The 27723-nt window shown below is 43.8% G+C and overlaps 1 protein-coding gene across 3 annotated transcripts in view; it reads left to right on the top strand.

The window, feature by feature from the left end:
- FAM219A (family with sequence similarity 219 member A) overlaps positions 1–27723 on the top strand; it is a 102608-nt gene that overhangs the window by 50390 nt on the left and 24495 nt on the right. For all 3 annotated transcript variants that reach the window (XM_051642914.1, XM_051642913.1, XM_051642912.1), the window contains exon 2: positions 7582–7681. In XM_051642914.1, the coding sequence (XP_051498874.1) occupies positions 7582–7681 (100 nt within the window). The remainder of the gene's footprint in view (positions 1–7581; positions 7682–27723) is intronic.

Raw genomic sequence — 27723 nt, 5'->3', positions numbered from 1 at the left:
TTTCTTCCTTGTCTGTCAGTTACTTCCCTGAAGTATTTGGTCTACTTAGTGAATTGGTGCTTCCCCTGTTACTGTAGTCTCCCAGGATTAGTCATACATTATCATCTAAAAAAAAGGGACTTTATTCTCTGTGCTGCAAATGCCATTTTTTAGTAGGAGAACAGACCTCTGAAATGTCTTGTTCCCTTTCTACAGCTCATGCCTTTCTGTTTGCCACATTTTCTTCAGCTTGAATGTGGCAGTTGGGCAAACCCACAGGGGCTGGGGCTCCAAGGGGATGTTTCTGCTCAAGTACTGTGACACACACAGGCAGACTGGCACTTCTCTTCTGCCCAAACAAAGAAGAGGCCTGAACCCCTCATTACCTGCCAGTAAGTTGATCTACCCCAACTGCAGGTGTACACAGTAAAAAGTAATTTCAGTGACATTCTGGTTCAATGTAATTAATTAACCTGAGGTTTTAATCATGAAGCAGTAATAACACTGCTGGCTTTTCAACTGGTAAAGAGAATGGCTTCAAATACCAGTTTATCTTAAAATTATAAAATAGTCGTGTTCACAATTTGGATTTTTTTGTGTATATTGCAGGCCTAATTTTTTACTGCTAAATAAGGTCTGTTCAGCAGTTGCTCAGAAAAGAAAAACAGCAATTTTGTATCTGGTACATTGGCAGAGTTAGTAGAAAGTCAATAAACAATTGTTGTTTATTGCTTTATTGAAACTGAGTCAGTAGCTATCAGAATGTATTTCAGAGCATCAGTCACTGTGTCACCAAAATGCCATTTATTTTCACTTTGGTATAGGGTGGTGATGCTGAGATCAGTTGCTAGGGCTCTGGATCCAGCAGTGTGCACATGTCTTTCCGAGAGCCTGTGGCTCTGGCCACCATGTAATTCTGAAGTTCCATCGACATATATATGAAACTTAGAAAAAATACATTTTTCTTCTGCTTGTCCAGAAAGAAAGTGAAGACAAGCCATAGTCCCTTGAGTGGGTGAGGGAGTTTGAAGAACCTCTCATTCCCAGGATAAACTGATGTTTTTTCCTGAATCAGCCTTGCTTAGAAGTAGGCTCCTCTCCTCTTGAGACAGATGGAAGAGGGGGCACTAAAAAGATAGGAGATTATATCAGCATACACCAAATCTGGATCAGGCTGCCCCGAAATTGGATCAGCTCTGTGAAAAATTGGTTTCTGTCTGGGCTTGTGGCAGCAATTCCAAAAATTAATCAGGTAAATGTACAGCCTTACCTCTACAGTTTTCTCTGGTATTTCCTTGCAACTCTGCTGCAATTTAAGGTAATAATTTCTTATTCTCTTGATGAGAAACAGGAAAGAAAAAAATACTGTCTTCTTCTCTGTGGCAGCCAGTTCTGTATCTGAAGACAGCTATTGTATCCCTCCTTATTCTTCCCCTTTATTCTCTGACCAACCCCATTCTTAGAGTGTTCCTGATGGTTGTAGTTTCTAGCTTTTATTTATAGGACTGCTGAGGGGATTGAATCTTCCTTGAAATAATGGTATTCAAACATGTATGTTTAAGCTGAAGCCTGAGGGATGCAGAGGAAAGCATGAGAGAGACTTTTGTGAAGTTTGCAGGTTCCATTCCTGCCATACATCCTCATGTGACACCTTCCTTCTCTAGCTGAACGTGCTGTTACTGACCATCTATATGGTGGAATCACCTTGATCCATTATAAATCTTACAGCCTTTGAGCCTCTCCTTTTATGCTGTTTCTCACATAGACAGACTATGTACGTCTTGATTCCCAGTGGTTTTGTTCCCTATGTGGTTTTTTTAGCACTTTGTCTTCATAGATATTTCATATCTATATTACAGTGGTACCCAGAGGCTGCAGAGTTCTGTTGTTCAGACTATTATGAGGTTGTACTTTTACATACCCACCTGTGCAAATCAGAGTCCCCTCCCCAGAAGCCTGCTGCCTACAGCTGCATTTCACAGGATAACCTACTGTGGTACAACTTGAAGCAAAATGAATCTGCAAACAGCATAGGATTTTCTCTTCCCAGGACAGAGAAACTTAAGGCATAAATATGGAAATTATATCAACTTCTCGGAGACCCAGGGTGCCTCCTGTATTTGGGGTTCATGTGGTTTGTCACTTGTTTTTCTGCTAAGTCAGTCTCTCATGCACAGAACATCCATCAAGTTTTCCAAACTCAGCATTTGATGTCAAAAAGAAGCAGAACACTTGGCCTTCTCCTTTCTTTTTATCATTTGGTTGCAGCATGTGATCCACACGGATGGCTTCGGAAAACAAGGTCTGCTGATCTGTGAGCACTCACTGTAGGCTGTCCCAGGGGAGTTTGATGGAGACTTGCAGCATCTTTAAGTTGGACAGAAGGCAGCAAGCACATCATTGGTTAGTATTGGAAAGAGACAAATGTAGCTGGATTATACTCTTGAGGAGTCTGCTCATACTGATCCAGCTGGTGATGATCAGACCAAAGCCTCTGATCTGTGGAGAGTAGTGGGCAAATCCCTGTATATTGGGTCTTTCCTTGAGATTAGAGGATACAAACAATCTTCTCGCTGTGCTTCATCCAAAAGCAGAGTTGCTTTCATGATCATAGAATTTCCCATAGACAGCAGAGTGGAGAATATGTTTTGTAGGGCTGTACAAATGAGTAATTTTTAGGATTGGGAAGGGCAGGCAGATAGAAACATCTTATTTTCCAACTGTTTTCTTAAGGAGCTGTTGAAAACCACAGAAGCTGCATGTGCCCGTTCCCTTCCATGTGCACTGGGATCCCAGAGGGTTTACAGTGTGGGAAGTGAAAAGTGAGGCTTGCTAAGCTTGCAAGATGTCAGAAGTGTTGACTGTGAACGAAGGCAGAAGAAGCTGCATTTTCCAGGGTGCTACAACTGTGTCTTTACACCCATCACCCAGCTCCATTGCTCAGGGTAGCTCTAACTGCAGAGTTTTCTGGCTCTTTAGGGCTATTTTTCCTCCATAGTCAGTGTGGGTTACTGAGAGATGTAAGTGGTAAGAGTCCAAAGGCTATTGACCTGGTGTTTTATGCCAGGTGTTGTGTTTCTTGCTAAGTACTGCAAATGAAAGGAAGCATTTCAAAAAAGAGAAAGAATAGAAACCCTGCTGAGCATGCCACCTTCCTTAAACCCCAGATTTTAGTTTAAAGTGGTTTCAGCCTCTCTCTGTGCCATTGCATACCCAGGATTTACAGCACTCCTGCTCTGTGATGGTTCACTGGAACCCCAGTTTCTGATGTTCAGAAATGGCACATGGTACACACTCTAGCACATGGCTTTGCCTAGCAGGAGGGCAGTTTTCAAGGTCCATTGTGTTGACAATGTAGAAAAAAGCAAACTAGTAGGGAATAACCCCACTGTTCGAGTGCTGTGGTTGTGCATGCTTAGTTAAGCTGTGAGCATGTGGGTAGAAAAATTTTGATTAAACTCTGGCCCCAGACAAATGTTCATACAGTGGCCTGAATTAATATATATATATATATTTTTTTTTTTTTTTTCTCTAGGAATTAAAACACAAGGAGGCCTCAGGAACAAAAAAAAAATCTCTGAAATATGTTAAATTCCCGTAGCCACCTAGACCTCCTGCAGCCACAGCATGGAACTTGCCTTTTGATTGGGAGTGCTGTGTGCCCCACAAGGGGCAGAGAGGGATCACGTCATCGGGCCTGGGATCAGTCTCACCGTGCAGGGGAGATTTTGACATTGAGGTCACAGCTGAATCCATGGCTTTAGGGAGGCTTGTGAAAAAGGACAAAATTGCCAAGTGAATTCCAATAGTGAAGGCCTGCGGTGAGTCTCTGTGTGCTCGTAGGCATTCACAGGCAAAAGGATAATTAGTCAAGTAAATGTTTCTCTGGGTGCATGAGACAGAAGGAGAGAAATGCACCCGTTCAGTATGCAGAGAAGCAAAGTGTGCTCCTGCAAAGAGGCGGCTCCAGCCGAGCTGCCGTGGGAATGCCGTCCTTCTCCCAGCTGGGGCTGTTACTGTGGAGTCCTGTGCATTGCTGTGTGTGAAGTGATGGATGGGAAATACAACAGTGCCTCAGCACTGCTGGGCCAGGGCTAGATACCTGCTTGCACCGAGGATGCTGTCTGTGACCCAGCTGTTTCCTTTTGGATCCATTTTGCTCTCTGGAGGGAGCAGGCCTGACCTATGTATGCAGTGGTGGTCACCCTGATAGTTCTGGTGCTTTGTGGTCCCTCTGTGCTTGTTGTGGGTCTGTGGTGGGGCCATAATTTGATCTACAGGGGGGCTGCTGTGCTGCTGAGGCAGAACAGCATTGCTCTGAAGCTTCGAGATTAATTCCTGGTGTGGACTGGCATTATTATGGACTCTGGTGCTGTGTCCATCATCATTATTCCCACCTCCAATGTCACAGGCAGGGGTGCAGTCTCCACCAGTTGCCAGACCTTCCCAGTCGGTGGGGAGAGGGAGACAAACCTTCAGAGCTGGATTCATCTCCTTTTAAGATGAGTATCTAAGACAGGATGGAATAAGTCACTCTTTGAAAAGTATGTTTGTTTTCCCTGGAGGTCAAGGAAGCCTTTTCTACTTTTTGGTCTGGAGCCCAGCTTTGATATTGCTCCAACTGAGTCCTCTGGTCAAGGACCAGAGTCTGGATCCTCAGAGACACCCCAAAACATTTATTCCCTCCTGCTGTTGATGCAAACAGATGTCTGATGTCACTGGCAGGTTACCCACAAGGAATACTACTGTCAGCACATAAGCTTTTAAGAAAGGTAGGGGCTGGTTTTGATTTGAAGAGTTTAAGCATAATATAAACAGTTTGAACCTGAACTAGTCCAGGTGTCCAGGCCCCTTCCCTGCTGACTCTGAGCTCACATGTCCCTGTGCTGGACTGCACCAGCACAGGAGGCTGTATGTGGCATACATGGCACCATGTCCTTTACCATAACATGTCCTCTCCCATGATTTCCTGCAGTCAGCATATTGAAGTTCCAAGAATTTGCTTTTGCACAATTGCTAGGAACTATTGAACTAAGAACATCCAGCTGTTGGAGTCATGCTCCTTAAAAATGGCTGTATCCTGCCTTTTCCCAGACTGTCAGAGGAAGGGCTACTATCTGAGAAGACTGGACCCAGGTAGTGGCATGCCAGTTACAACCTTACACATCCCTGTTGGTGAGGTTCTAGCATGGCTGGGAAACAGCTGTGTCCTTTGTGTTATCTGGCCATTCCCATGAATATCCCTTTCCTACAGCCTGGATCCTGGTCTAGCCCCTTCAGCTGGATGTGTTTACGACTGCTTCCACGTTACAGATACCGTGAGAACTAGCTCCCATTTGAGATAATAGAAATGTCTCTGGCACAGAAAATAAAGTTGATTATTTCAAGTCAGATTGAAGGTCTCACCTACCCTCCTGTCATGTTCACAGGAGGACAAAAACAGGGTGAGCCAGTGACAGTGGCTCCTTGATTCCCCCCTACAGCAGTTCATGTGTGGGGGCAGCCTGAGCCAAAACCAGTACTTTTGTATTTGATGGATATTCTTTCCATTCAGTTTTCTCACCCTTTCCTGAGCCCCTTTTAGCATCCACAGTGCTCTGTGGAGAGCTACTGAGGTTGCTTCCAGCTGCTATATGTTGACTGGCACTTGTTGTCTCACACTTGTATGAAATAAGGACTAGCTGGTCCCTATTCACCTCTTCACACCACTCTCCCAGAATCCCATCCGTTGTCAGTCTGGACTGTATTGTTTATCATATGGTGGAATCTGTTATCCAAGATCTCTTCCTTGGGTGAGAGTAGCTGGCTATAGCTCATAATTTTTCATTTATAAAGTTGGGATTGTTTTTATTCTGTGTAGCAGTTCACTTTTAGCTTCATTTAGTTTCAGCTCATATTTTTGCCATTCAACTGCTGTATTTTGTCATTCAGTCTAGTTACTAAAGTAGGATTTTTAACTTAAAATGCATGTGATTCATAATTTCTGCCTGTATTCTCCTGAAGCCTGGCTTTTTTGTTTGCAACCTGCTCTAACCTTGTAAACTAGTCATTAAACTGCTGTATTAAAGGGAAAATGCAGCAGTGACTGCATTAGAGGAAAGCAGAAGAAATAACATATGGTTCAGCATAGATTGTATAATATTATTGAATGCAAGGTCTTGTCAGCACCACCCATTTTAAGTACTGTCAAAATCTACTGGTTAGTGCAAGGAAGCAGAATTTTTATAATACATTACAACACTACGTATGTTATTTGACCAATTTATCTGAAATTGGAACCTAATTCAAGAATCACGTTTTGCCTCATGAGCACAGTGTGTTACAAAGAGATAATATGCACTTCAGAGATAAGGCAGGAACTGATGAGGAAGGAACTGTGGCTCACTGGGTGATTTTTTTAGTGAGAGTGAAGAGCAATGCTTTGAAACTCGGTGACTCTGCCTTGCATGTAGATTCAGTGCCAAATTATGGGTTGCATTATTATAAGAAATTGTGCACAAAATACAAACTCTAGAAACTGAAAGATGGACAGTATCAATTAACCTGTTTGGAATTTTATTTTCTAGTATTTAGTTTCTGATGCTTTGTTCCATTTCTTACAAAGTTCTAGTTTCTTCAGATGCAGGATCTAATATTGGATGTTTGTTTTCCCTGTGCAGCTCTACTGATTGTAAATCTAAATTTACATCACATGTATGCACATATATATGCATGTTCAATTTGGTCTCTAGCTTCTGGGTGGGAAGAAGTCAAAATGCTTGAAAAGCAACTTTAATTTCCCACTATGATGGTAAGTAGAGATAGTTCCAGGAGGTTTGAAGTTTGCTGTGAAAGGACTTCAGATATTTTTAGCAGACAGAACTGCCTGAATTCATAGTTTGTCTCTCTCTGAATCCTTCAAGGTGCTGTACCACCGAGTAGGATGTGACCAGGTTTAGGTTGTCTACAAGTGGGTGTGAGAGGGCACACTCCATGTTTGGGGAGCTTTGGGTTTTGGGGGGATTTCAGTGACAGTGAACGGTGCTGTGCTGGCTGATTCTGACATTAAATGTCTCTGGTTAGCCACAAAATAGGTCCAGCATGGGAAATACAGATTTCTTCATCCTTTTGCCAAGAGAAACTGGAGATTGAGTTCTCCTACTTACTCAATCCTCATTCCTTGTGAGCTGGACTTTCACATAGGTGGTTGTGAGCTTTTTAGTTTTAATTATGAGGTCGATGGGTCCACTTGGAACTCTGCTGAAACTGTAAATGCATATCAAACAACATCCCAAAGAGTCATCCCATGAAAAAGGTTTGGCACTGCTGCCAGCCCAGACTGAGTTTGAACTGATGACCCACTCTCCACATTGTATTCCCAGTATAATCCATCATATAAGTCTGATGTTGAAATCTGGCATTTCCAGAGGTACTTTTATAATACTAAATGTGCTTCCAAAATTCTGTGTTTTCCCCCTGACTTCCAGCCATTCAAAACACCAGCATGTTCTCTTCTCCCTCTGAGTGCAGGTGGGGATGGACTCGCCCAACAGCCAGCTAGGGAAGAGACTGAATAACTTCTAGTTAAACCATTCTGATTTGTTTCATTTTCTTTCTTAACAGGATCCAACAGCTGCATCTATTTCGGACAGAGACTGCGATACGAGAGAGGGGGAGACTGTAGCCATGAACTATAAGCCGTCCCCACTGCAAGTGAAATTAGGTGAGTCTTTGCTGATAGAGAGTAAAAAAACCTGAATCCAAGGTCTGAAATATGATGAGGTCCTTGTGGTATTTCCATGTGTGTGGCTGGGCATGCCAGCTCAGCTCAAACAATTTCCAGAGCCATTTTATCTGTGATTCTGCTGCTTGGGGGACTGGCCTACAAACCTGTAAGAACCCTCTGTCTTGGGCTGTGGTAGAGGAAGAAGCTATTCCTTTGAAAGGAAGGCATAACTTTTTAAACCTACAGGTTTTTATCAAGCTAAGATCAAGGCTTTGCCAGTTAAATAATGCAGATAATATATAGGGATTGTAAAAAGAAGAGAAGATAAAATAACTGCAAACAAAAGGGAAAGGATCAGAGACTTGGGCCACTACCAGGAAAAGACAGAGATGTATTACTGTGAGAAGGAGGGCTTCTAGGTTAGTACATGTTCATATACAAATACTCCTCCTATTTCTGAGCAATATTTTTTAAGTTCTGGAAGCAGAGTTGTCCAGTTAGCACAATACACTTCTTCCTTGCAAGACTAAGGCATACAAGAGGACAGTAATTCACACGTGGCTGTCCTGCTTCCAAAACCTGAGGCACTATTGTGTCACACAGACTGAGGAGCCTGATGAAGAACAAAGGTCAAAGGAACGGTGTGCTTTTTGCTCAAAGCATGGATAAAAAACTGGGAATTTAGGTCTGGAAAATTTCCCAGTAGGAGCGGGATGCAGTCTCCTGGTTGTCCTTCACATCAGAACAAACTGCACTGACAGGATGATTCTGGAGCTAGGTGAGCATGACTACGCCAAGCTGGGGAAGGCCTGGAAAGAAGTGGGTGCCCAGTTGTTCAGTGGGAGAGCTCTGGACTCTACCACATGGATGAGAGGAAAGGTCATAAGGCAGCTAAAGTTTGGAGAAGATTTAGGAAAGTTTGGGCATTGATATGTGATTATGAAGAGATGTTCTTGATAGACACATTTTACCCAGGGATCTGCAGTACTACTGCAAACACTGATGTTTGCTTCATTTGTAAGAGGAGCCTGGAAGAAACACCAGGAAAAGGCTGAGGAGCACTTGTGAAGTCTCAGGGCTCTGCCTGAGTACATAGTAAATTGAATAATCAGACAAATCTGGTCGTAGCACTGCAAAAAGGAATGTCATGGAGTAGACCCATGGACAGCAAAGAAAAATAGAGTAGTTGAATAGTCAGGGAAGTTGAGTATGCACACACAGCAAGATCATGCAGCAAAGTGGAGGACCTTGAGCTGCTGATGGAGGATTGCAGCAAGTGCATTGGAATAGAAGGTCTGTCCTGCAGTTGCAGTCATGAGTGCTCTGAAACCAGTGGCTACTTTTCAGGAAAAAGCAGGGAGCAGCAGTATGTGTTATTGACAGCTCAACTCACAGTTATGTAAAAGGTTATCACTGCCAGCATGCCATGTGCCGCCAGGATCCTTTTTCACTGCCTAGAGAGTTCTGTAATGTTATTAGAGATAAAATTACTACTGCAGTAGTTGTTTTGGGTAATTTAATATCAGGAATCAGGTTGGAGAGAAATTTATTCTATTGTTGGTAAAACTCAGATATTCTTGCATTTCTAGTCAATAAAAATATCCCCCAGAGGTTCTCTAACGTGATAGGAAATTGTACTATTTTAGAGTTGGCTTTGTTAAGTCATGAGAACATTATAGGAGACCTAATCATAGGAAATAGATTTGAATTCAGGGATAACAATTTCAATCAATGCAAATTAAATTAAAAGGTAATTTGAGGTAGGTCTGTAACAAAACTCCATTTTATGAACTAAGAGCTTAAGCAAAATGAGTAGTTTGTTTGTCTCAAAACAGATCAGATAGTGCTGAAGGATAAAGTATCAGAAGAAGGGACATTGCTGATGGAGTTATCCACCAGTCATTTCATTTATTTATTTATTAATAACTTGCACACGAAAAGCAGGAGTTGACAAAGAAAACGTAATTGTTTTGGGGAGACACCAGTACAACAAAGAGTCAGAAATACCATAGAGAAAAAACATGAAAACTGAAATAACAGAAACGAGAAAAATAAGACATGAGAAACTCAATCTGCTGTAAACTGGAATTTACCAAATGGAGGTGACTAAGGAAGAGGACTCCTATTATGTCAGTTGATTGCAAGGTAACTATTAAAATGTACTATTAAACTATTAAAATGTGAACATATGCCATAGTCACACTTCTGCAGAGTTCACCAGCTTTTTTCTAAGGATCAAAACAGAATGATTAGTCCTTTTGCCAAAATTTCTCTCTTTCCACATAGGATGGAAGAGTCTGAACAGTTTTTGCAGTAGATAGAGGTGTGTCATTGTCAGGATCTCCTTTCGAGCTAGTGCTCCTACCCAGTGAATACTCAGTGCTGACCACAATGTGCTTATGAAGGTAATAGCGGGTGAAACCTACCTGCTTAAGAGGAATTGTCTTAGGAGGCTGACGAGCATCTTCCTGCCCTGTCTCCCCAGAGAAGTCAGTTCAAACACCTCTCTCTCTGCCTGTGGAAACAGTGTGCTTCTTTAATTAGGTGAACTCATATCTAGTGGCACTCGGATCAACTCTCTATTCTTAGTGATGCCAAGATGAGCTCTAGGTTACCTGGGGCAAAACGAGACTATCAGCATTGTCTGTAGCCAGTGTAAGATGCCTTTAATCCACGTCAGTTCCTGCTGCTGTTATTCTTAAAATCTGCCCAACCTCTACAATTTTAAAGCAGTTTAATGACTTGCATCTCTCTGCTCTCTCCCCTGTTCCTCCAGCTAATTGGGTTGGGTTTTTTTGTCTCTTCTGATTAAACTTATCAGGATTTTTGTTGGTTTTAATCTCTTTAAGGCTAGACAAAGTTAAGGTAGTACATAAATGTTTAATACCTTAACTGTCTGGGCCATTGTTGAGAATGGTAGCAACTAGGGTTTTAATCTTATTGCAAGTTTTCCATATGGACAGTGGCATTTTCCACTGTTAAATCAGAATCAATTGTTCAAATGTCAAATGCTCTGATGCAAGGTTGATAAATGTAATTTTTCGCTCTCTGAAGATTTGTATATAAATCTGTCATATGTGCTTGCTGGAAGATTGGTTCAAAGTGAGCTCAATTAAATACCAACCCAGCATGAATACAGCTCTTGCTTCCAGAGCCCATAGTGACTGATGTGTGACACAAGCAGTGTGCTGTGCTGCACACACTGTACACACATTTATCCTGCTGCTTTAGTGGCCTTTTCCTTGGTTGTTTCTCCCCCCTCTAAATAAATACATTCAGCTATGTTTTTGCTTAAAGGATCAGTTAGATTCAAGGAAAACATCATTGGTGGCTTATATTTCTAGTGGGTCCCCAAAGGTTGCACCTGGTTTATAAGCAGAACAATGAATGTTGCTGCTGGGGTCATATTGAGAAGAGAAGAACCTCACGCCAAGGGGGAATAACATTTCCCAGTTTGTGTAGCTCATAATCTTAAACCTTTACTGATACTATGTTCATATTATTTGTGTATTTCTAACATTGCTACTTTGTCTTTCTGTCAGGAACTGTAAGGTTCAGCCATGCTTCTTTCTTGCAAATCACTTGATAATGAGGCTCCCCACAGCACTGTGGGGGGCTGGGTGTCCATTAGTGCTTAGAAGATGTCTCCAGCATGTCCTTATTAGGAGGCATATGCAGATGGAACACATACCACAAGCCTTTTGAAAAGAGAAGGGAGTTGTGACAAGGAGAGAGAGAGGAACAGAGTAATCCCCAAGTGTAAATCTCAGGGGCTCTGTATCCACTGGAAGGCAACAGATCCTCATGGGATCCCCAGGAGACGAGATATTATTTTAATGAAGCTTATGCCATCTGTTTTTCTGTTTTGCATTTTTAATTTTCCTTTCTCTGCACTGAAATCCCCATCCAGACAGTCTGTCTGTCTTACCTAGCAGTCAGTGACCTGACAGTTCATGTCAAAACTGAGCAGGCAACGTGGCAGTTGGCTGCAGTGCTGCAGAACAGGCTACAGTGGCAACAAGGGATTGTGGCAGTGGCATCTTCATCAGCTCATCCACCACCCCGGGAGCTTGGCAGCAAATCTCCCACATCCCTCTCTGCAGGTGAACATAGGGGAGAGATGTAGACAGAAACTCTGATAGCAGCCCTCATTCCTCTGAGATACCTGTTGCCTTAGCTGTGAGCACCTCTTCTTCTTGGACTAGGTAGAGAATAAAGCTGGTTTCGGAAGATTTCACAGTGGGGTGCCTAAAAGTGTGTGAAAAATGAGTGTTTAAGCTAGGCAAACTGGGTACCACTTAAACTACATTTAGATGGGTCTCCTGGCATGTGACCCAGAGGAAGCCTAGTTCATATTGATGCAGGCTTTATGTTTTGGTTTTGTTTTTTTTTTTTAGATTTTCTTTGCAAAGCTTCTTCTAATAAAATTACCTGAATTGCAAATGTAGGAGAAAATTTTCCTGCTTTCCTAGCTACGGTTTTATTCCCCTACCAGCTTAGAGGTGGGGATAAATAACAAGGCTGGTTATTTATCTTAATACCAAAAATTACAGTCGCTGGCTTGTACTTCAACCCCATACGGGGAAGCAAATATCACAAAGTTGCCTTTGGTGTAAACTGCTGTAGCTCAAGTATGTAATCCACCAGCCTAGCCAGAAACTCCACTTGCTTCAAGAGGCAGGAAGCTGTAGTAACACTAACAGAGAAGACCTGTTTCATTAGTTAATAGGATACTAACATTTCACTGCTGCCAGCTGCATTCTAGGATGTTCCTCTTTTTTTCTTTCTTTTTTTTTTTTTTTGTAGGAGACACAGTGCAGCTTGCTTTTAGTGCAGGTCAGCCACAGCCCAGCTACTGCTGGGAAGGAAATGCTGATTGCCAGGAGCCTAAACCTGTTGCTAGGGTGAGCATAAAAGCCTCTTGATCTACCCCAGCCTGGCCTTTTGTCTTTCTGTGTGACAAGAGAGAGATGAGAGCAAGTGAAAGGCCATAGAGCTGCCTGAGCCAAGCAGATGGCTCAGGGAGAGGTGAAGGAAGTCTTGGTCGAAAAAGTCATTCTAATCATAGTGCTTGTCCTCCAGGGAGCGATCTCGGATGGGACAACCAAGGCTTCTTGTCTGCTCTTGCTTCTTCCTATATCACTCCCGGATTTACTTGGTGACAGCAGAGGAGTTGATATCTCTGACTTCCACAGTCTCTAGATGGGGATGGAGATTCTCCATGGGGACACCAATTAGGTGCATCTGCTTCCAAGCACTGAATTATTTCACTTGTGCTATTGTATGAATGCTTGCTTGTTAGCAAGCGAGAGTCTCAAAAACCTCAAGGAAGTAGCTGGAATGATGTTTGCTTAGAGCAAGCAACTGTAGTAGGGATAAAATACCAACAGAAACCCCATTGGAAGCAAATACAGCATGTTGTTCCCAGTTATGCTGGACCTCACAAAACTGAGGATCTGATTTATGGCTGAGCCCGATTGTGGTGGAGACTGGAGTGAACAGAGCTAATCTGTTTGGTGACAGACTGATGGCACAAGCTGTGGTTTTAGCTCCTGCCTTCCTGCCTGCTGCTGCCCATTCATGGCAGATACTGAATTTCTGCGTGATCAAGGTGGAGTAGTACTGGGAATATCAGTCAATGAGCTGAGAACTACAGAGCTGTCAAGGTTCAACATAACAAAATTGGTGCGTTTCTAGTTGAAACTTTACAGATAAGTCTCTAGCCCCAGTAAAGGACACACTGCCTTTATCTTCTTCTGTTGCTCCTAAGACTGATCTTTCAACTGGTGTAGTTAAATAACTTCCCTCTCATAGAGTTGGATGTAGGTTAAGAGCTTGTTTTAAAGCATCTCCATCGGAGAGCCAAAAAGAACAAAGCAGAACATCCTGTCCCATTGCTGTTCAAAAGGATTCCTTGCTCAGAGATCCTCTTCCAAGGCTGCTCTTGCAAGACAAAAACCTGGTGCTGTATGATGCAGTCCCAAACAAAGCAAGAAGCAAGTGTCTTGTATCGACTGAATGGCTTGGTTACCTGCCTGCATCTCTGGCTCCTTTTCTGTGTCATCTCTTCCCAGTCTGCTTCACAGTTTGTAGCTTCTAAGTGCTTCATACAGAAAACAAAATAATAAGGGAAAGTTGTAGCAGACTGGACAAATCAATACCATTAAGTGTATCCTTTTGTCACTACTTCTTCCCACTTGCTCTTCTCTAAGAAGACAATTAATGCTAATTAGGTACAGCAGCTGTTTCTGGGAGCAAGCTCTGTAGGTAAATTAGGGAAACATTTTATAAAAAAGCTGTAACTCTTAAAGCTACATCCCCAGGTTCCAGTTCTATTGACAAAACTGCAGATTTCCACATCCATAACTGTTTGCATGGCGACCTCAAGTGACATCATTACCTTAAGTGCACAAAGCCATTTTCCTCCCCTGGGAGCACCCATTTCCTTGAACACAGTCTGTACTTTGTATGGGAGGGATGAGTAATGTGGAAGCCAGAGTACAGCAGCAATATAGCACTGCTATTGATTTTCTTGATGAAGATAGAAGTGCAGCCTACCACTTGGAGGTCTCCTGGGGCTTGGGAGGAATTTATTTAAACATTATTCTTTCCATTTATAAGAGAAATTGTGTATTCAGATTTATTGTAGCATCCTTCCTGTAGGATGTCTCCAGGCTCTTTTTGGAGGGTATGAGAGAGTGAACAGCTGCATCACATTAAGGGCAGTGTGTCTGTCTGCAGACACAGCAGTGAGGATAAGGGCAGAAAACTAGTTGTGACAAGCAAATTATTGCAGATTAGTTAGAGGATAAAAAGGGGGCAGAAAGCAAGAGGTACATGAGACACTGTAGCTGAGCCAGGCTTGTGTAAACAGTAAAGCCATTAAAAGATTCATTGAATCATAGAATTGTTAAGGTTGGAAGGGACCTTAAAGATCATCAGGTTCCAGCCTCCCTGCCATGAGCAGGGACACCTCACACTAGACCAGGCTGCACAAACACTCATCCAACCTGGCCAACACCTCCAGAGAGGGGGTTTCCACAGCCTCCTTGGGCAACCTATCCCAGTGCCTTAAAAGAAACAGAGCAGTTCACTGAAGTTCAGATAAGAGTTCTGGACAGGAGGGAGTGTGTAAGTGGGTGAGACGGGAGGGAAGTACCAGTCAGCAAATCCCAGAAGCAAAACATGAGCACATGGATATGAGCATGATGTGGCAGGATGTTCACCAAATGAGCCTAGTCTTTCTCACTTGATTTGTGATGCCAGCTTCACTCGCCTTTCCCAGCCCTCCCTCATCATACATTCACCTCTTCTGTGACCAGTTACTGGGTACCCACACACCTCGCAAGCTGATAGACACACACCCACTCACATCTTGTGTTGCACTCACTATTCTTGACTAAAATACCTTCAGATAAAAAGTCATGAAGGAGGAGGAGGCTGTAAGGTAGCTGAATCATTTTGTTGGGCATTATCTGATGTACACCTTGTTGCTGTTGGTAAAAAGACTGGCAACAGCTGACTTGACAAGGCTGCCTACTTGACATCCTTGACGAAATCAACACAGAAAAGGCAATAGTACTGTTTTCTGGTTTCTCAGAGCCCTGTGTCCTTAAATGTAGATTCCACCTCATCCACTGACCCACCATACGTGAACATTTCCCCAGTTCTGAATTACCCAGATGTTACTATTTCTGTAATTCCTTACAATGTCTCCTTAGGTAGATGAGTTTCTGCACAGCACTCAAGGAAAGCAAGTAGAGCCTAGTGTAATAAATGTAAGCTGACTCCAAAACAGACCACAGTATCCATGGGCAGTATTGGATTATGCATTTTTTAATGTATTTTATTTATTTATGATGAGCCTTAAACTGTACCTAATGGTTAATTGAATTTCTTCTGCTGTTCAGTGATGTGGGCTCCCCCTTTGTCTTCTCTGTGCTGCACACTCAGCTCTTAACCAGGAAAGGTTACTGTGGGCTTACTGAGTGTTGGGTCTAAAATGTTCTGTCAGCACATCAGGCTCTATTAAGTGGAAATAACACATGCTTTTCAAAGGGAAGGCATTTGTGGTGGTGTAGGAAGTTCTCTGCAATTATTGTTTTTTAACAGCTGTCCTTAGGTGTAGAAGATGCACAAAGCACCTTGAAAACATCTGCTGCTTCTCTGAGATCTTAAAGGCTCCTTTGGGGATTCAGAACTCATAAAAACACAGAGAACTTGGTGCATCACGTCAGGAAAGCAGAACAGTTAAGATAAGAATGTCATCAATATCCTGTGTCCTTGTTAGCTGGGATGCCATGGTGGTTTGGGTGTAAATCTCGGTTGAGCACGAACAGAGAAACATCCAAGGAGCTCTCCTCCTCTGAATCCAGGGGCAGCCTTGTCCCCAAGTGCAGCAGACAGTGTTACACCCAGCTGTGCAGAGCAGAGCCTCAGTGTGCTGTGCCACAAGTGGTGCAGCTGAGGCACCACCTGCACGGCCAAGCTCCTAATGTGGGAGTTAGGGAGATGTACCACGTGAAATGTTGGAGAGGAGGTAGGACAGGAACAGTGACAACAAACTAAGCACAGTTTTTGCCCAGTTAGCAACAGTCAGACATGTCGTAGAATCCTAGAATCACAAGAGTATTAGGGGTTGGAAGGGACCTCTGGAGATCATCGAGTCCAACCCCCCTGCTAGAGCAGGTCATGCAGGAACATGTCCAGGCAGGTTTTTAAATTCTCCAGAGAAGGAGACTCCACAACCTCTCTGGGCAGCCTGTTCCAGTGCTCCATTACCCTCACAGTAATGAAGTGTTCCAGTTTTTGTCTGTTGCCCCTCATCCTATCACAGGTAACCACTGATAAGAGACTGACCCACTCTTCTCGACACCCACCCTTCAGGTATTTGTATACATTAATAAGGTCCCCTCTCAGTCTTCTCCAGACTGAACAGCCCCAGGTCTCTCAGCCTTTCCTCGTATGACAGATGTTCCAGTCCCTTAATCATCCTTGAATCCTCTCTCTACTCTATCCCTGTCCCTCTTGAACTGGGCAGCCCAGAATTGGACACAACATTCCAGATGTGGTCTCAGTATGGCAGAGAAGAGAGGAAGGGTGACCTCCCTCAACCTGCTGGATACACTCTTCTTCATGCACCGTAGGATGTCCATCAGTTTTAATTCAGAGGTCTGGGGAGGATCAGTTCTCAAAAGAGGGGGAAAAACATGGAGGGAGGGCTGAGTGAAGCAGGTCATGGAGCAATATGGGCCTAAACTGAACACATACAAAAGAGGCTGTTTTTTAGATTAGCAGACTGGTAGGAGCAACTCTACTGCAACTTCAGCTGTTATACTCAGCATCTCAGCTTGGGGTCAAAGATACCACCAGCCTCACACCAACGAACATCACTGCTTTACGGAGGAGGTCAGGAAGAGGAATTAAGCTGCAGTGGACATGGTGAGACTAGTTGTGCAATGAGGCTTCTGGATCTTGCGAGTCCTGGCTCAGACTAAGAGGGACCTTTGCCTGTTCCCTGACAGTTGCTTCACCCCTGGCAATAACAAGGCAGTGGCATCTTCAGCCCATACTAGTCACAGCCTTTCTGCTCTGCTGTGTGCGGAAGGCTTTCAGACACCTCTCCCCCTTTTATTTTTAACCCCAAGCTTTTTTCACAGCTCTTTTCTTGTTCTGCTTGGCAGTCATTCTCTATAAAGCAGGTCTCACTGAAGGAAAAGAAATGCATTTTTATAGATGCCACATATTTACCAAGATAAGATTTTACTTAAGAAGTTGTAAAGTCACAGCAGTAATTGGACAGTCTGATCTCATTTCTCCAGTTGTTAAACACAGTTATCACTCAAAAAGCTTTAATTACTGCCTGAATCATGGCTGAATAGCTCATGCTGTGAGTACACATTTATTGCGTCGTTCATGGAAATGAGACATCTCAGTCTGGTGCTGTGCAAAGTATCTGTAGTCCCCATTTTGAGACTTCTTCCAGAAAGAATGCTGGCAAATGCTCATCAGATTTTAAAATCTTTGAGAATTCCCCAAACCCTTAAGTGTGCCACACAGACATCATTTGCATCCCTTCTCCAGGTCCAGTTACAGGGGAGAGGAGAGATAACAAGTATGTTCTTGACAGGTAGATCCAAGTCTTCATGTATTTGCTCAAAGAATCTTTTCCAGCTTCTTCTGTGTACCAACAGTGATCTGATTGCCTCTGCCTCCAGCCTCAGTGCAGTATGAGCAGCAGACTCCTGTTCTCTCTACTCAGCTTTGCAAACTGCTCCTCTCCCAGGCTTCATCCCACTTTCTGTCTCAGTAGAATCATTCATCCTCACTTTTAAGACTGCACAGCTGAACCATTGCCTCTCACTGACTCCTGCCTTCCTCTTCATGTCCCTTTCACCTGTAAACTTAGCCCAAATATTTTTCTTTCTTTTTCTCTTTTTAACTCTATGCCTTTCTTTTTTCATCTCACTGCTTACCTTGAGAAGAGCTTGAATTGTTTCGGCCTGAGCCTCTGTGAATGGGGAGCTGTTTCAGCTCTGTCATGCAAAGTACCCCGGTTTATCGCACAATAAAATAAATCATCTACAGGGCTTTTTAGGCAATTCTACTGCAAACCCAAAACCATAATACTATGGTTGCTGTAACTGAATTTTTCAACCTTCTGCTCTAAACACAAGACAATCCCCACTTTTTCCAAACAATCTACATACCCTCTATTTTGCTCACTGCTGTGAAATCAGTACTATCAAGTCCGTATGTGTTGACGTCTTTTGAAAGAATGATGCAGTTCTTCTGTCAGGCTTGGTAGCTTAAAGGTGCTTTCTGCCATGAGTAAACATTGAGCTGGCTATGAGAAGAAAGTTTAATCACACCAAGTGTTTCAGAGCTGCAGGCAGCCCCTTCACTGCAACAGAGCTCCCAAGTAGCATGAGCTGCTCCATGCCAGAAGACATTCCCTTGCTGTCCCCCATCACTACCTGGCCTAAAACTGAGCAGATTTTCAGAAAAAAAAGAAATATTTGCTCTGATTTATTTTATGTACTGGTTGTAGGACTAAGAACTTGAGAGAAGAGATGAATAGTACAAGTGAGACAGTTGTGCTTTGTATAAGTTCATCTGAGAAACCGTGTTTGACATATTAAATGTCACTGTGCTAAAAATATGTCTTGAACAAGGCTAGCATATTTAATATTTAAAGTGGTGGTGTCAGGCATGAGTAGTTTAAGTCCAGAATGGAGGCCACTTTTAAAATTGAGATTTTCAGGGTTTGCTGACAATTTTTACAGAAAAAACAGGTATCTAGGGATTACGCTACCTAATAAACCCTAGCACTATTTTTTTTCCTGTAAGTTCACTAAAAAGAGTATGTAATTGGTTGTTCCAAAACCATTCGCAAATTCATGTCTTATTTATAGGGTTGTTTCAGCTATAAAATGTTTGAGAGGCTCAGGTCACAAAACAGCTCTGCCTTATTTAGCTACAGGTTTTCAGACAGAACATGGAAGACTTAAGTTCAATTCCTTTTTCTGCCTGAGTGCTTTAACTACTGGGCTGAAATTTGGCTTGATGCAGACTCTGATCTGTGTGGCAGGGGGTGAAGCAAAATGTGAGAGCGAAACTCTGACATAGTTATTTCTGCGCAGGCAGATGTTATATTGTCAAGGGCAGGTTGGAAGGGGCTTGGAGCAACCTGGTCTCGTGAGAGGTGTCCCTGCCCATGCCATGGGGCTGGAACTAGGTGATCTTTAAGTTTCCTTCCAACCCAAAACAGCCTGTGATTCTATGTTTTTCCGTTCCTCCCGGCTCACATCACCAACTAATTGTTGCCTGTGTGCAGAAGGATGCACATGACAGTCCCTGAATGTGGCTTTGGATCCTTTGGACAGCCCTTTGGGTTTTGCTGTCTTTCATTGAAAAGGAATGATTAGTAATACTAGGAGGTGATCTTAGCTCCTTCATTGCTAATGTTCTTCTTTCTCTCTGCTCTCTATGACAAAGGAAAAGCTCTTGGTGATTCTACCATTCTCAGAACAATGAAAGCCCCCTGTGCAATAACTAGGTATTTATGGGTGGTGGATAAGGTCTGCTTCCAACACCACAATTCACAATTTGTGTTTTAGCACAAAGGAGCCATACAGATTCTTTAGAGGTGTGACTTGGAGAAAAAAAATACTGCAGAAGGAGGAGGAATAACCCTACAGTCCCTGGTCAACCAAAGGCAAGGAAGATGAGTATCTTTGAGCAACAGGCTCTTTTCCAGGTCACCACACAGCACACACAAGCACCGGTACCACCTTTGCCCTCTAGAGTCCTTCTCTGCCTTCAGAATGAAGTATTTAACTGGTGATCATCAGGGCTTCCAAACGGCATGGTACCTGGGAGTTTCCACCTCCTTAGATAGTAGTGTCATGAATGCATTAGAAAAGGCTGTGGCTGCTTTGAGTCTGTTGGCTAAGTGAATTCAAGCATCTCCAGGGGGTCTACAGGACACTTGTCTCACCTAGAATCAGGCTGTAATTTCCTTTGCTTCAGGGTGGGGCAGAAAGAGAAAAGAGAGAAAAGATAGGTGTCTGCATTTAGCTGGTAATGACAGTGGGAGATGACCAAGGTTGTCTGGAGAACTGTAAGAAGAGTGGAAACTTTCTCTATGCTAGTGAAGAATAAAATCAACATGGCTGCATTGACAGTAAATTGCCTGTAGTATCTAGTGGGTACTTCATCCTCAACCTGTTTCTTTTCTCACCTTAATCCCCTTCAGGAAATATGTTTCACCATGACACAGTCAGACACTGGGGAACTTTTCCTAGGGAGATTGTGTCATCTCCATCTTTGCAGGTTTTTAAAACCTGACTGAGTAAAGCTCCTAGCAGCCCATTCTGATCCTATAGCTGATCCAGGTTTAAGCAGGACATTGAGCCACAAAGCTCTTGAAGTCCCTTCCACCTTGAAGTATCCTGGGATCCTATTCCTAGTTACAACTCTGGTTATATTTTTTTTTAATTCATATACTTTCTATTTGATACTGAAAAAGTCTGTCTTAAGTCCTACCTATTTATTCTCTTGTGTTCCCAACACCCACATGGTACCATTTGAAGAGGTGGACTTAAGTGATTTGTGTGCACTGGCACAAAGCAGTCCTCTTCCATAGCACTGATATGTCCCCTGATAAACAAGAGAAACCTAATTGCTACGTGATTTTCACTCCATTACAAATGTGTTCATTTTTTTTTAATTCAAGTTATTGCTCACTATTTTTTCTCTTTAGTTCCCCAGATCTCCTCAATAATAGAGGGATTGAATTTAAGAACATATTAAAACTAATTTTCTCTTTTGCTTTTATCTCTTACTGGCTCAAGTGCACAAACAGGAAGGCTTGTTCTTTTACATATGTGTTACCTGACTTGCATTTATTCATAGTTCTCAATGCTGAGTGATCTTTAATACCAGCAAGCAGCTGATTTCACATACCCACCACGTCCTAGCAAAACAAGGGCACTCAAGGTGTGTAGTGATGGAATATTACAAGGCAGAACCAAATTCAAGGTGGTTGAGCACGTGTTCATGTGAGGTGCAGCTCATGTGACAATCAAGCAGCTGCTGAAGTGGCTGTAAAACACTACCATTTCATAGACCAATTTGAGCTCTTCTTGGCATTGGAAAACCTTAGATCGGCAGACAGATTTTTGTTCTGCTGTAATTTGGATTTTTAAGGGGATTTTCCAGAAAAAATCATGACCCAGAAGCTGGCTGTCACAAACAGATGCCTACCTGCTTCATGCCAACAATAATTATAAGAAAGAACAGAAGAAAAACCAAACCAAACCAAACAAAAAAAACCCAACAGCAATAAACCAACAAATGAATCCTCACATCCCATGTTTTTTCCCATTCACATCACACGCATTTTTTTCCTCTAGGACAGAGAAATGGATTTAAAGCAAAGAAAATTAAAATCCATCCTGGAGAATGAGGTCTACTACTTTAATACTTTGAAAAACACTGGGTTTATCTTCTTAGGAGGCAGGAGTGGAGGCAGTGGGCAGATGTTGAAGGCTGTTAAAGGTGTGGAGGTTGCCTTGGGAAAAAAATAATTATGTTCTGGAGCAAACTGATAAGTTGCCAGTAGCTCAGAAGAAATAAATTCTCTTTCATGGTCTTGGAGTTTGGAACACATAGGTGTGAAAAGCTGTTTGTTACATCTAACAAGGTTTCAGAACAATGCTAAAACTTTTCAAAGGCAGGCACAACAAAAAAGCAACTTGTCAGACCTCATAGACCAGCTGTACAATCCAGAGGGAGCATCACAGAACTGTGAAATATTTGAGGTACTAAATATGAAGATTCAAGACTGTATTTCTTTTGATCCTTCACCTCAACAAATTATTTACTTTGGCTTCCTGTGTGCTCATCAGGTAGTTAGTGCTCATGAGGGCCCTTATCAGTGGTTAACAAACAGGACTGTTGAAAGACAGTATTTCTGAGCTGTGCTCTGTGGAGGAAACAGGGTTATGCTGGTGGGAGGAAAGGAGTGATATGTCATGATTTGTAAACAGGCACCACTGTAAAACCTGTTATTTGAGGCAGTCTTTCAAAACCTCTGGGATTTGCTATATTTGGATCCCTCTGGCAGTCCAGCAGTGTTGAAGTCACCCAAGGGACTTCAAGGGGTGGCCTTGGTCCTGAGAGATTTCCAGATGGAGAGTGCCCTAGGGGCGGGCACCATCTGCCCAGGCATTGATTTTAGCTTTGTTCCTTTGCTTGGAGACTTTTGGCTTCACTTGGAGACTCTCAGATGTACCTGGTAAACCCAGAGTTTCTCAAGACGATGCCTTGCCAGGTCCCCAGCATCTTGCACTGTCATTGGTAGATGTTGGTTCACCTTTGTGAGGTCTGTTGCAGGTCATGAGATTATGGAGCCAGCAGTGAATCCGAAATGCTGTTTTTCACAAGGTCAACCGTAGTAAGAAGAGTGCATTTTACACTGCAGTAAAATAAGAAAAAGGTACGGTCCTGGCCACCAAGGCTTTTCCCTTGTGCAAAATGTAGTAGGTTTAGCCCCCAGATTTACTTCTCTGTGTGACTGGAATTTGCTGGTTTGCCCTCACCAGCATGGAAACAGCAGAGGTGCTTTGTTGGGATGTCTTTTTATTCTAGTTGGCTGCTGCCTTTGAGCATCAAATTGATGCAATCTACAGAAGAAAAGACCTTCTGCCTCTGGTGTCCTGTACCGCCCTTTCCAGAGGGATGTGAAAGAGCAATGGCTCCCAGTGCCTTCAGAGGTGAGGCCTCCAGAGCTGCTCTGAAAACTTTGTCACTGCGTGGTCAGGAAAGGAGATGCAGCTTGCTTTCCTTTATATTTTACTGGACCCTGGAGACCTGGCAGGAAGAAACGATGTCCCTCTTGTTTGACTGAGCCGGTTGTGACTTAAGGTGCCCAAGGAACAGATGCAGGAGATAGAAAAATGCCAGCTTGTGTTCTTTTTCTGTCTCTCCTCATATTTTGTCCCTGTGGGCTCCAAATCGGGATGTGTCTTCTCAGTTGGATGGCTTTGCTGGGTTGTGTATTGGGTGATGGAAAAATGATGATTCTTCCTCTCATTACCCCAATGCATTTGCTGTGTGAGGAGAGACTCTGCTGAAGACAGCTCAGCACATCCCAGTGCCCACAAATTTTGGCTTAAGTGCCGTCCCCGGAAAGGACAAGGCTGTCAGTCCCTGGGCTTCCTCTACACCTTTACTGGTGCTGGCCTGGAGAGAAGCTAAAGGGTTTTTATTCCTTGAAGCCTAGCATTGCCCTTTCATTCACCTCACAAGCACTGCTGTTGGCACCCACAAACGCCTGTGGAAGCAGAGGGTATTTTCTGCCACACTTTTGCTCTTCTCTCAGCTTTTCCTGAACCTTTTTGAGCACCGTGTGTGCCAGCATCAGTGGGGTGGAGTGGCTGTCAGGAAATCTGAGTGCTAAAGCTATTTCTGTTTGGGTCTTAGCAAAAGCCACGTTCTTTCCAGCGTATCAGGCATGAGAAAGAGATTCCAGGTTTTTGACAGTTATTAAGTGTGTGTATGTGTATGTGTACACACCATGGCTTCTTCATCCCTGCATTTGCTTGAATTTCTTGCCTCAGGGGAGCTTGTACCTCGTTCCCACTCCCCCTCTCCTGCAGACACCCCAGCCCATGCACTCAGAGAGCGTTTCTCATTTTGCTTCACTACAAAGTTGTCTCCAGAATAAATAATCCCATCACCCTTATTTTCAGTCCCTGGGGTAATTTGAGATGCAGTATGACTTAAACTTGCTGAGGCTCATGTGGAGAGAAATAATGAGGCAAAAAAGATGACAACTGATACTAGTAGGACTGCATGTGGTTGGTTGGCAATGGAAATCTGTGTTCTTGATTCAAAAGAGACTATGAACAGGCAAATTAGTTTCTTTAAAAAAATGCGTAGCAGAAAGAAAAACAAAGCAAGCTTGTATCTCTGCAATGCCTCTCTGAAATCCCCTCATGCCTAAAGATAACAAATCCCTTCTCCTCACATCTTTGGCTCTGAACTGGAGTCTTCAGGGTTTTGTTCCTATACTTCCTGCAGCCTGCTCCACTGGCAGATGCACAGTGCCCAGCCAGCATCTCCCCACTGCTGTCTCCCTCCCCTCTTTCTTCCCCTTCTCCTTAGCCTCTCCCCCTGGCACCACCACCTGGCTGAAGGGCAGGCAGGTCATTTCTTATTAAGTCCTTTGAAAAGGGCTTGGAATTAGCACAGTCTCTGGCAAAGTTTTTATCAGAGGAAAAAATCTGAAGCTCTGCACTTCACTTTTTCATCATTGAATTCAACCTGCTTTCACCGTGCTGAGTATCTACGTATACAAGTTAAAGCCTGTTGTAAATCTTAATTATTGAAAGATAATTCAAACTGAAGTTAGAACCAAGAGGAACCACACATCACTGAAACACCTACCATTTTAGCTTCCTGTACTGCTTATGCACAGTGGTTTTTGTCTTCACTTCCTCAGGCAAGGAACTACATGTCTTCTATATACACTCACCAGTCCCTTAGCACTACTGCAATAAAGTTGTGCTTGCTGAGCTGTTTCCTCTTTTCTTCTCTTACAATTCTTCTGTTCCTCTCATCTCACATCCAGCTCCAGTCAGGCAGCCAAACAAATAACTATACCACAGTAAACCTTATGTTTTTATGCAGTTGGAGATTTTAGCTCAGATAGGTCAATGTGCAAAGTGAAGCTGAACATGTGTGCACTGTGATCCAACACAAACCTGACCCACGCATACAAGAGGCACAGAAATTATGGTAATACCTATAGTGCCTTTGTTTTTCTCCTCCCTTTTGTCTTTGAACTACTGTAGAAAGTCCTTAGCTAATGGTCTTTTGATAAGCAAATCCAAGCTGAGATTTTTCCTCCCTTCAGTGCATACAGCTGGCCCTCGAGGAGGGAGGTCAAAATGTTGGTCTGGCAGAATTTCTGCCTCACTGGGTCATTTAGGAGAGTGGGTCAGATGCAGGGACTGCAGTGGCTGCTGCATTGACAGCATCTCGTTTAGTGCTACAGGGTGGAGAGCAGGCAGCTGGGAGGCAGAGCCAGAAACCTTCCCTGCCTGCTGTCTGGGGTAGGTGGGAGCATTTGCCAGTCAGTGGGATCTCATCAGGCCTTTAGCTGCAGCAAGACAGAAAAGCATGAGTCTTTGCTAGAAGAGCAGTAAGTGTGGAACATGACGTAGGGTCTGATATTCAGAGTCTAGGTCATACCTGCCTCCCCTTCTCTCAGGCTCCCTTTTATAGTCCCCCCAGCAGTGAAGTCAAACCTTGCTCAGGCCAGCAGTGCTCTGGCACACATCCTTTCTCCTTTGGGGCTGCCTGTGGTCCAGCAGGGAGTGGTGCAGGGATGGCAGTGCCAAAAGCACAGCTCTGAACAGGCCCTCCAGCACCTGACAGCTTGTGTTAGCAGACTGCTCCCAAGCATCCCCCACACTATCCTGACAGAGGGTAACAGAAGTGTGAAGTACATCACCATTAAAATACTAGACCACGTTTCACTGACATCACAGTTCTATATTGAGAACTGTCATCATCTTTACCTGTATGTTATCCAGCATGAGTCAGGCTTTCTCTGAGTCCCTGTGAGCTCTCCCTGCTGCTGCAACTGCTGCTTCTTTGACAGAGGCTTCAGCTCAGCAGTGCACGCATCTCATTTCCAGTTGCAGGGCTTTGCTGTTTGGGATGACATCTTTCATCCCTCAGGCCTGCTTCCCCTCCTGCAGCACTCAAAGCTGCAGCCAGCAGCCTTGTCTTTCATCTTACCTTTCAAGCCCCTTTCTCAGGAGTTTCAGCAGGGGCAGTTTCTCTGGCCAGGCCTTTTTCCCTGTGCCGTTCAAGGCATGGATGTGTTTTGCCACCAGTCCATTTCAGAGGCTGAAAAAAAAAAAGGCAGCTGCAAAACCCTCAGCTCTGCACCTGGAAGGAGAAGGACACTAAGGAACATAAAATAGCCTGCTACAGCATCCTACCATCCCCTCTGCCATCCTCTGCTGGCTAACACTGACATCAGATATCAGCCATACCTGAGAAAGGAGACTGAATCCATTGAGGGCGGGAAAAGGTCCTCGAAATTATCATAAATCATTTGTCATAGTTTGGGACGAATCCCTGAGCCCAGTTGTGATTTCTCTACCAAAGCAGGGTTCAAGCTGGAGGAGGAAGGTGCTCCTGCAGCCAGGGCACCCTGCAGTGAACAGATCACAGCTCCTGGTGAGCCCCAACCTTCGGAGCATGCACCAAAGGACAAAGCTAGAGATGGACCCATGAGCTTTCTCTAAGTTCTTCCCAAAGACAAAGAGGAAAGGAGCTCTCCCCCCTCTCTGGGGTGGCCACCTGCCCGAGTCCAGATGGGAGCAGCCTGGATATCAGAATGACATGCTGGGCTCTTTGGATGGTGCAGTGGGGGCTGTGGCTGCCGCGGGTGAGCCCTGCCCACCTGTCTCCTCACCACCAGGTGAGACTTGAGAGGAGAGGGACAAGAGTCTTTGAGCTGCAGCAGGGCTGCAATGCCAAGCTGTCCCCAGGGGCCACCACACTGGTCTGGCAGCAGCCCCAGGCACCACCCAAACAGCTTTTGCAGGCAGTTCTGCACCAGGAGAGGGAAGTGTTTGGGCTTGCCACACACCAGGGCTCATATAGACATCCCTGGCCCTGCTCCAAGAGGAAATTTACTAAATTAGGGGCCAGTATCCCTCTGAAATAGAATTCCTGGATCAGGCTGGACAGGGCTCTGAGCAACCTGATCTAGCTGAAGATGTCCCTGCTCACTGTAGGACAGTTGGACTAGATAAACTTTGGAGGTCCCTTCCAACCCGAACTATTCTGTTATTCCTGCCAGCCTAATTAATTAAAGCTTAATCAGCAGATCCGTTAATCATAAAAGTATTAAATAGCTAATTGAGCTCTAAGGCTGTTTTTTCAAATTTCCAGACAATGGCAGCCTCACTGAGGGAGAGATCAGGTCAGTAATCCTGTTAAGAGGGTAGGTTTGCTGTGCAGGATGGCTCTCCAGCTGAGACCCAAGTACCCAGGACTGGGGCTGCTAAACTGAATAGCAGGAAGAGGCACCCTGGGCTGTGCATATCCTGTTCTCCTGCAGGGGTTGACAGGAAACAGGCAGTTCCTCTAATAAAACAATGCCTTTAAAAGTCCTTTTCTGGAGAGCAGGAGATTTGGAGGGTGATATGCTAAGTTAGTAACAATCTTTCTTTCCCTTTTCCAGGGAAGAAAACAGTAGGCATCACACTGCAAAGCAGGGATTTCTCAAATCTTGATGGAGTGAGGAATACCCATCCATTCAGCATGCTAACCAGTCTGGTTGCCTTTCTCCATTTGCTTTCATTTTATTAGATAGGAAGTATGGAATTTTGTTTGAAATGCACAGGGTTGTAGAAACCAAGTGTAGCACATGATAAAACAGATTGGGTCAAATATGTGACCTTTTGCTGCTAAATCAAAACCGGAAAGATGCTGGAACTGTCAGCTGTGGT

This window comes from Apus apus, chromosome Z (genome assembly GCF_020740795.1).
Source record: "Apus apus isolate bApuApu2 chromosome Z, bApuApu2.pri.cur, whole genome shotgun sequence".
NCBI classification, from domain to species: Eukaryota; Metazoa; Chordata; class Aves; order Apodiformes; family Apodidae; genus Apus; species Apus apus.
This window is presented reverse-complemented; position numbering and strand designations above follow the sequence as displayed.